General features: G+C 38.6%; 1 protein-coding gene across 2 annotated transcripts; it reads left to right on the top strand.

The window, feature by feature from the left end:
* Positions 1–2276: 2276 nt before the first annotated feature.
* Positions 2277–5520, top strand: RB195_008732 (uncharacterized protein; the record flags this gene model as incomplete). Of its 2 annotated transcripts, XM_064195369.1 has the most annotated exons (4): positions 2277–2404; positions 2487–2595; positions 5183–5355; positions 5454–5520. In XM_064195369.1, 4 exons carry the CDS (start codon positions 2277–2279, stop codon positions 5518–5520), a joined length of 477 nt encoding a protein of 158 aa, XP_064046514.1. The 2 variants fall into 2 exon arrangements, with proteins under 2 accessions (XP_064046514.1, XP_013303758.1); XM_013448304.1 differs by lacking the exon at positions 2277–2404 and having other exon boundaries at positions 2488–2595.
* Positions 5521–10568: the final 5048 nt, after the last annotated feature.

Genomic DNA, 10568 nt, shown 5'->3' with positions numbered 1-10568 from the left:
GATGACCTGTTCTTTAAACGTGGACTAGACCACCAATAATTATAATGCATGCAGCGAATTCGCAGCTAACTTTTTCTCTGAAAAAAAAGAAAAGAAAATACATTAATCTGCAACGTACGTCAGCGCAAACATAGATCAACAATCAAACAAAGAAGAAAAAACACTTATACGAGAAAAGAATTAGGTCCTGAACACAGAACTTACAGTTTATAAATCAGAAACGAACAATGTCGTCGAGAGTAGAACCGTGTAAATACCGCGAGCAACTGTGGAAGTCGGATTGAATCTGTAACTTCAATTGTAAAATATGCCGAATTTTGAATGAAATGAAGGAAAACGCGATCGGAGATTTGTAAAGCATATGATTATGTATACGGAGGAGGTTTTGTTTTCCTGCAAATATCAATAAGCTAGCTGGGAAACAACTTTAGAATTCGCTGAAAATGTCGGATTGAAACGATGGAAAGGAGACTTGTGTCTAAAATTGTACCAGGTCGTAATAAACTATAATTAATTACGATTGAGTGTAACTATTGATATAAATGATAAAATAAGGTGTAAATAATAAAATAATGATATATAACAAACCCTTAAATATACGTAATGCGTAGACCAGAAAAGTCACCATCAGATAAATTCTAAGCCAAAAAAAACAGAACTTGATTTCTTACAGGGTAAAAAGAATACTGACTAATGACAGATTTTACTACTGAAAAAGAAAAAGTTAGTACGAACGATGAAAACGGGAATGACTTAATTCTACTGTTAAACTTCCTCGTCTAAACCGAACCAACGCAGTAGCATATGGGTTAGAGAAGAAGATACAATTTGTCGCGTTTGATTAGTAAATTATCGGGGTGAAAATGATTTAAGAATAAAAGGCACGTATCCTAGAGAAGAAAAACTGGAAAGTATAGAAATAACACGTACTTTCATCAAACAGAGATTCGTACAGAGCGGCACAAGCTGTCAGAAGGATGCATTCAAATGCTCTGCTTAGAAAAAGAAAAACTAACTGAAGACGAAGTTTTGGACTAAATGTATAGAGGATGGGGAAAATGTAGTTAGGGGAGGGGGGCACTCAGTCGCGCTCTTATTTCTGCATGCTCTAAAGTCTTTTTTCCTCTTAATAACTTTAGCTTACACATCATAGATCCTCTAATACTAGGGCTTAGATCTTAAGGATCCAACTGATTTAACTTCCAGAAATATGAATGCGGTTGAGTGGCCTCCTCCCCCTCTCCCACCACCACCCAACTACATTTTATCGAAAAGCATTTACTACTAACGTCATTGGTCAGCTAAATCGAAAAAAAAGGTTACAAACGTCATTATGGTGAAATTCGGAGGAAATCGGAAGTAGCTATAAGAATTCAAGTCAACCGAGTAAACGTTTAATAGCAAACATTCCAAAGCTTTTAAAACACTGCGCAGCAATAAAAACATTGAATATTTTGAAAACGGAAACGAGAACAGCGAAGGGAGTTGAACTATGAAAATTGCTGAATTGATAATAGAATCAATTAGTATTATTGGATCCTATTAAGTACTGTACGTAGAAAATCCTACTCGTTACGGATTACAACTTTTTTCTACCGTATCTTCCTAACTTCAAAACAGAAATGATAATGATACGATGTCAGAACATCTCGAACAGATTGCAGGGGATTGTTAGAAACTATCGATCAAAATTTGACGCATTAATGAACACTCATAAAAGAAGCGGTGCACAGCCTTAAGTAGGACTCACGGCTTTTTACTCTGATAGTTTCAGAGTAAAAAGAATAATTCAACAATGAAGGAATAAGGAAAGCCAGGAAAATGTTCGGTTACTAGAAAAATAGAGTTTGACTATCGGAAGGTGAGTTAGGAGTAATTAGATAAAAGTTTTCCCTCACGAACTTACAAAACGGAAATTCTATTCAAAATCAAACAAAGTAGAGCATTTCTACAGTCAGAGCTATAGGATTTATAGCCTGGTAATAAGAAAAATAATCTCCTGACTCATATTTCTGAAAGAAAGATGCAGGACTTTGTCCATAAAAGTTAGAAACAAGCGATTTTCAATGAACAAAAATAATAACGTCATTTGTAGGTTGTGGATAGAAAGAGAGGTATCCGACAAAGACTCGACGACACTGACAACGTCCAGAATCCTCCCAACGATCAGGATCCCTCCGTACATTGTCAGAACTTGCACGGCAGAAGGCGAATCCGACGACGCGAGCACGGTCGATACGCGGACAAGGGTGGAATTTGGCTGCGTACGCGACGACATGCGATGCGTCGAATCGTCAGCGAACGCCGAGGAAAAACGGCGGATTGCCCGTCCTCCGCCGTTCCCCTCGGTCGTTCGTTCGTTCCGTTCTGCTCTCGTCTTCGGCTGGGTGCTTACAGCGTATCGGTGGCCGTTATGCTTCGTATTTTCCGCCATCGGTCCTCGTCAGATAATCTCGCTAGCTACATCTACTGGTAGCTTATTTCAGGATGCCTGTCTTCCAACTTAGCACCAACGTCAGCCAATCCAAAGTCACACCGGAACTGTTGAAGCAGATCTCGTCGCTTGTCGCACGTATCCTACATAAACCTGAAAGCGTATGTGTTTCTTCAATTTGATTTTTTTAGATCTCTAGATCCCTAGATGACGTGATGCCGTTAAGAGTGCCGCTAGTTTTGTTCTCTCTAAAATTTGCTTATCTATTTCTATTTATCTACCACTGCCAGTAAGACTTATGGGTAGGAGCAGTGCGGCAAAGAACATTTTTCCCTTTTGAATCGATCCATCTGCAACCTAAACAGAAAAAAAAATGCGAACACCTCTGCTCGGATTGTAATCGCAAAGAAAAAAATTTTAGGCGGGATTAAAATTGTTGTAGTCCAAAGTGAGATAAAGGAATGAAGTTGGCGAGATCTCACATATTAAAAGCTGGTTTGTGAGGAACCTCATCAACTTCTCTTTCATCTCTTTTAAAAGTATGGAACTCCGCTTAATTATCCGCAATTTCAGGGAACAATTTGGACCTGTTCAACGTAATCGTAGTGGATCCTGAGTACGAAATTATATTCCTTAATATATTCGTTGCTAAATTGTATGCAGTATCATTGTCATTCTAAATCCATCATTATTTTGGAAGTTACTTTTCTTGCTGCACTTTTCTCGAGCGAAACCTTCACACTACTTCGAGAACTTCCGTCAAAAATCTTAGCGGATGGAACCTTCACGTTTCTTTCGAGTGAATTTCCGGATTCGTTCGCTAACCAAGCGCTTTTTTCCTTTTCTTTTAGGACTGTTTGCAGAGAATACGCGATGATCCATTGTTAGAAATTCCCATCTATCACTCCTCACTCGGTCACAGTAGCCGGAATCGATCGGGAACATTCTCGAAGCTTTCTTGTTCGAAGGACGCCATTGTCGTTCCTGCACTTTACCGCTGTAGTGAGAGTAGTTGTTAGCGATGGATTAGGTTGTTATATTTACTGTACGCACGTAATTAAGAGTTTTTGCGAAAAAAAAACTGCATGTTTTCTCTCATCCTATATATCGTAGTTCGTTTCCAAGGACAAATTTCAATTCGCTACTCAGCAAACTATTTTCATAGCAGCGCAGCACAAATATTTGCCTCCCCAATTTCCGTAGAACTATGGTTTTTTTTAAAATCAACTAAGGGTTCGGAGACGCACAGCTATGCTGTTCGTTTATGTTCATTCACTAGTACAGAAAACACCAAACATTTAAGATTGTTGTTCTTGGAAAGCACAAGGGTTTAGAAAGCATAATTACTCGCGAATGCTACCGGTAGTAGACGGTACTGACTAAAATTTCTATAATTTTACTTGCAAATCACACGTATAGAAAGTTTTATTGCTGGTATACTTCACTAGAACTAGAAATGTTTTCTAAGCTTGAAGATCTAACAGATTCGTTGATGAATAGTTAATATGGCAGATTTAGTAGGTATATACAAAGAGTTCCGGCATGGTATTGAAAAACTCTCTCGGATCCAGTTTCATCCTTTTTGTTAATTAGCTATGAGAGGCCAAATAGGACAGCCGGCTGACACCGACTGTAGCTCCGATACCAATTTTCTTTTGTGTCTTGACTGGCAGTGGCAGAATTTGCGGAGAAGGATTAGGGGACAGTGTAATCAATGTGCTCGGTGGAACTATTGTTTATATACTGAAACGCTGAAAGAGTAGTTTCTTGAAGGGACTTTCTTGGGACCATTTTTCTCCTTTATTAGGAAAATAAATAGTTCAGTACATGTGTGAACCTGATCTCGTTAACTACACTTCATGATCACACTTTTATTAAAATTTGTAAATTCCTTTTCCGTTTCCGCCTGGTCCTATCAGAAATTCGAATCAAATCTGTCTTATGAATGATGCCCATGATTCAGCCCATGTCCCAAAGATTCTGCTTTCTTCCTATTAGTTATTAAACAAGAAATATCTTCCTAAAAATACCGTTGCTGGATCAATAATTTATATACTTTAAATATATTCCCCTTGTTCCACATCTTTTGTACACAATGACAGCCTATTCACCCCGTGTTTTATAGTGCCCTATCTTCCTCATATTGAGTACTTTTTTCTCATGGATCGTGGGAAATTGTCCGGTCATACGACTCATTGATTGATGGTTGGAGCATGCATTTGTGCCACCGTAACTTGAGTTGACATTTGAAACTTCTTGCGTTCAGTGAGTGATGGGTTATGGTAGTAAGCAAAAAATGACCAAAACGGATGCGAATGGGTGTTGTGATTCGCGTTGTAAGTAACGATTGTCCTTTGATATGTAGACGCACAAGGTATGTGGGGAGATTATTGAGTCGCTCGAATCCTTCCTAGTTTAGTGTTACCTATTTAATGTTTGCTAAGAGTCAATTATAATTTTTAGAAGGAACGAATCTGAGGTGTTTTCTCATGTTTTCTTCATGATTATAACAAGGAATTTTTTTTATGAGAATGCATAACCTACTCAGATACATGTCCCCGCTTGTTATCCATGTTAGCTGAAATTCCGAAAAATGAAGTGTTTTAACAGTATCGAACACAAAACACCTCGGTTGCCTTAACTATGAGATTTTTTTTCGAAACTCTCCTCAATCTGTTCCTTTTCTTTCGTTGCTGAAGAATTGCACTTCATTAGTCTTCATCGTACATTCTAAGTACAAGTGTTTAGTACGTATGTGTCCATGTGGTCGCTGATCAGAGCATGACATTCGCTGGAACAGACGATCCATGCGCTGTTGGTAGTCTCAAATCGATTGGAGGTGTTGGTGGCTCGCAGAATAATAGCCACGCTAAGGCACTGTTCGCCTTAATCAAGGATCATCTGGAAATCGAAGGGAACAGGTACCGGTTTTATTCCCCAGGCTTTGCTCGTTTTCAGTCTCTTAGTTGATAGCTGAGATTTTTATGTAGATGTGCGTTTATGCCTAGTTTCCTTTTAGAATGTACATCGAGTTCGTCGACATCGGAGCCGGCGATATTGCCTACAATGGTAGAACCTTTGCGTGAAGTTCGCAACCCCAACTTGGGTGCCAATTCTATCCAATTATCCCGGTTATTTTTTCGTTATCATCTTCACTTTTATACGTGCACAAGTTACAGTTATTGTTGCGTTTCTTCTAATAAATAGTAGTTTGCTTTTGAAATCCAAGGCTAGTCGAGGAAGAGAAAAAACTAGAAGTTTGAATGCGGCGCAAGCGCATCGCGTCGATAAATTATGTGGACGAATTTGGGAGAGGTCGTGTACAGTGCGTCGGGTCGTTTGACAGATGTCTATACAGAGTGCAAAGAGGACAAAGGCAATTAGAGTGGATGTTCTCGTTAACGTTCCAAGTTGTTCATTGATTGATGGATTTTGTTGATGTGGAGAAATTTTTGAAATTTGAAAGCTAAAAGGATTTTATGATGACGGTATTGTTTGCATTTCAATGATGACATTTACGATATTGAGATTTTGCACATTAATTGCGCGAATATTTGAAATTCAGCGGGAATTTTCGTAAATATTTAGCAGAATTAAGTCTGTAGTGATGGGTCGTTTAATTTGTTTCCCTTAAGTTATGCGAAACGATTTGTCAGGGAACTTTTTCAGATATCAGGTGAGTTTCAAGTTTGATATCAGTTTCGACCACTTCTGAGTCACTTTCCGAGTTTATTAACGCTTTGAGAAAAACTTTTGACACATTTATTAGTTGTTATTCGATGTGACAGTCAATTTGGAGTCTGTGATAGAGGATCTCATGTGAGTCATGCTATTTTTTCCATTGAAACATTATTTTTGTTCCAGAAAACCTGCTAGAATCCTGATATGTAACGATAGATTCTAAATGTCCTCAGTATAATATGTTGGGTCAGCTTAAAAAAGTACTGTAGTCAAAGTTTAACGGTTATCTCTATGACGAGTTACTATACACCACTACGACAACAATTATATTGTTATGGATTCCACCTCCGTACGTCCGCCGTATGTTGTTCTCGCCAGGAAGCGTTATCACCGTCATGATTCAGTCATTTTTTTTTTGTCGTAGCACCAATATTGCACCTACATTTTCTACGTTTTACTATTTGTTGAGTCATCGGTTGAACCGCAGCACGTTGACAGCAAAAGTTGCTCATCACATTTCACTATATTGTTTCTTGGACTTATTTAAACAGTTTTGACAATTTCTTCAGTGATTCCATGTTTTTTTTCGATCTTCTTGGTGTTATTAGGGGTCGGAATTACACAGTAATCCACCGTAACCGGACTGAAAAAGATTGATCATGTTTAATCGAAAGTGCAAATTTGAACATTTTACTTCTGGAAACGAGCACTGCTCCCAGGTTTTCATTTTTCATTTTTTTTCATCGTCATTGACGATGAGGTTACTTCTGACTCAGAACCCATCCAAAAGATTCAAATTGCATTCGCTCTACAGTCGCCTATTGAGGGTTATAACTATCCTGAACAGATGGTAAATTTAACCTGCTCTGAGTCACTTTATTGAGGTCAACGTTTCGGAATTCAGTCATATTTCGCATGGAACCTGTAAAGTCAAAGATAGATGTGATTTATCGTTCAGCATCATGCTATAATATTCAATGCATCGAGTCAAAAAAAGGTTAAGGAGAAAAAGAAAAGTGTCCAGAGAATCCGAAGACATTTATCTTAAGCTTAACAGTAGCAGTTCGAACGTTCTCTTCGTCTTGAAACCTCGGCATATTCTGTCTATGTTTTGTAATAATGTAAAAACCATATATAAACATACAAGCCGAAATGTCAAGCAAATAAAAAGTTCCAACGAAAGAAACCCGTCGTAGGTACACTATTACAAACCTTAAAGGCATCACCCCACGAATCTGAGGTGGTGCGGATTTGAAGTGGAGTATTTGTACACGGGATAACAGATCATGGAGAGGGGGTGATTCCGTCCATTTCTTCCTAATTGCCGTAAAAAACGGCCCGGAAGATGCGGCGCGTGCGCAGGGCTGGCGCGCTCCAATCGAAGTCGTTGTAGAAAATAGGGCCCCCGGAACGCTCGAAACCGTGTCTTCCGAGCCGTTTTTTACGGCAATTAAGAAGAAATGGACGGAATCACCCACCTCTCCAAAATCCACGATCCCGTATACGAATACTCCACCGGAAATCCGTACCACCCCAGATTCGTGGGGTGATGCTTTTAACCGTAACGTTATGGATAGTATAACGATACAATCGGTAAGGAAGGAGTCGCGATAAGAACATGGACGACCATAATGGATCCAGAAGATATCAGAACATCCAGAAACATCATCCTAGTGGATCATTCCATTCTATAATTGCTCTATTCCTCAAAATTAAGACAAACAAAAAATCTTATCCAGGTCTAGGATACACTGTTTTCCATCTTTTTCTACTATTTTTGTCTGACGGTGCACTTCAGATTTGAGTTTATTTATTTATCGATTGAAAAACAATATTATTTATGAGATGACTTCATATATAGCGGATCCTGCGTCATGGTGATGTGCTCATAATTTAATTTTCATTCATTTTCACTATCCTCCATATTTGGTTAGTGTTAGATTATTTTAGGACACTAGGAATTAATCCGAGACTCTTAGGTCTTGCGAACCAGTATTTCACGGTTCAGACAGCAAAATTGTAGGTATATGTTTGAAATGTGTCGAGTTTTGACGTCCTGTGTGACGTCAATGCACAGAATGTTTGTAGTAGACAAGGGATTAAGCGTAGCAAACGTCACCACCATCTGGTATTCCTTGAAGAAGCTGCATCCGAGGATACGAATGTCATAATCCCCTTCTGCTCCCCTTTCATCTATATTGAGATGAATAAGATGGTAACGACAAGCAGATGTCTCCATGAGTCATACAGTCACATAGGTGAAACCTTGTGCAATTATATAGATGTCTGCGCTGCGTACGTGGCGTAGCGGGACTCGTACTCATCCCAGCAGTCCCATTGAAGCTGACGAAAGTCCCATCTCGATTGTAATCGATTACGTAAGGTCGCAAGTGAATCGGAATCAGGATAATTTTGCTCTTACCGTAGTAATGAGTGTGTTGCCTTCAAAACTCAAAAAAAGGGATCAGTTTCTGATTGGACTGAGCAAGCTCTAGCTGGGTCAAAACGACATGAAGCACGGTGCAGTTGCGTAAGCGGCTGCGCTCGAAGCGGTGCGGTTGCGGAGCGTAGCGGTTGGATCGTGTAAGGATCCTCGCCACCGCTACCCATCTCTGCAAGTCGGCATGGTCTAACGTCGATTCCAACCGCTGTCTCCACCGCATCGCTTCGAGCGCAGCCGCTTACGCAATTGCACCGTGCTTCATGTCGTTTTGACCCCACTATATGATTTTGCTTTTTTCGCTCTTCTGCCTTGTGTTACGGAATACTAAGTCATCCAACATGATTGGATAATGCTGTTTTTTTAATTGCATTATTTATAGAGTAGAAGAGAGAGAGAGAGAGGGGGGGGGGGGGGGATGAGGGGGAGGTAGAGAATGTCTGCATGAAGTCTAACAACAATACTAGTAATATTAGTTGGTTTATGGGGCAGGTGAGTAGGAAGTAAAGGAGAGTATGTTTTAAATAGGAAAAAGAACTTCGTTTGTTTCAGTTTTGTGAAAAAAGTACAGAAAACCGTATTAATTTTGGAACGGCCCACTGTATCAATGAAAATGGCGGCTTATTCCATATCGATCGATACGAACGAAGGAAATTCCTATCCTTGATTTCATCCATTAATATGGTAATTATCAAGCATGGGACTCACGGTTAGTTGCAGACAACGTCATAAAAATGTCGTTCTTTGATTTTTTTTCGAAGCTAAAGGTACGACTTTACGGTTCTGACCTACGTTTACGAGTTTGGTGGATAGTCTGGAGCTTGTATGATGTGACTTTTGAAAGAAGAAAAAAAAAACAACTTTTCACTTACTTATGAATTTCTTACGTCGGTGACTAGTGCTGTGACTTTAGTAGAAATCTATAATAGCTTTGCTCTCGCGCTTAACATAATATAGGATCATCCAGAAATAAAGCAGGATTCTTTAGTTTTTTTTAGTATTTTTTTTCTAAAACTAACGTAGAAGAATTTTAAAGCTCTAAGATGTATTCCATTTAAACTAATAAATCCTTTTTTTATTCCTATTTTAATTTATAAGAGTTGGCAAAAGCATTATTTTAGGGGAAGATACAATTCATTCTATTACGTGAACAAATCTGGAAGAGAATCTTTTTGTTGTCGCTAAATTTTCCCTACATTCATCCAATTAACATCACAAGATTTATGAGCTTAGTAGGCATTGTACAGAGTAATGCCAGATGTACGACGACTAATTGGTCTCTGCACGGCGCTTATGGCTCGTATCGTTGACTTCACTTGGTTTATTGCTTACGGCGATATTCTTGGAGAGATCCTCGGTGAAATTTCGTTGATTTTTTCGACAAAACTCATTTTACATACTCATTTCGACAAATTTATTTATTTATTTATTCACATACATTAACGGTGCACCAGAAAATAAAGATTAAAAAATGGAACACAATTTGTCTGATTCAGAGAATCTTACGAACAAAAAAAATTACAAACCTTACTAAAACCGGAACTCAATTTATTGTCAGGGAAGACTGGCGCTGTCTTTTTTTTGAACAGATTCATAGGAGAATTTCGTAACATTTCATTTGATATCAAAATTTTTATGGCAATTGGATCGGTTAAAGTGATTTTTGCTCGTTTTATTCTTGAAAGAAATTTTCGTATTCGTTCCCATCAAAGAACACTGATTAATGAATTAATGTTATCTGCGATGATAATTTGAGGAAGTAGAAGTTTTAGAAGAACGGGAACAGCCCAAGGAAGACAGAAAGAGAGGAGAAAGAAGGAAGGGAGAGGAGAAAGAAAGAAAAAGAAGTCCGAATGGAACCGGATATTTAAGAGCAAATGTCAGAAAAATAAATATAAAAAACGACACTGCATGAATAAGTCTGTCGTTTCTTTTTTGGGTTGCCTGATCCTTTTACACCACTAATGATTCTTTTCAACTCAACTTTAGTTTTTTAGGACCTTTTCTTCAACG

This window comes from Necator americanus, chromosome III (assembly GCF_031761385.1).
Source record: "Necator americanus strain Aroian chromosome III, whole genome shotgun sequence".
In the NCBI taxonomy this organism is placed as follows: Eukaryota; Metazoa; Nematoda; class Chromadorea; order Rhabditida; family Ancylostomatidae; genus Necator; species Necator americanus.
The sequence above is the reverse complement of the archived record's forward strand: the minus strand, read 5'-3'. Positions and strand labels throughout refer to the sequence as shown.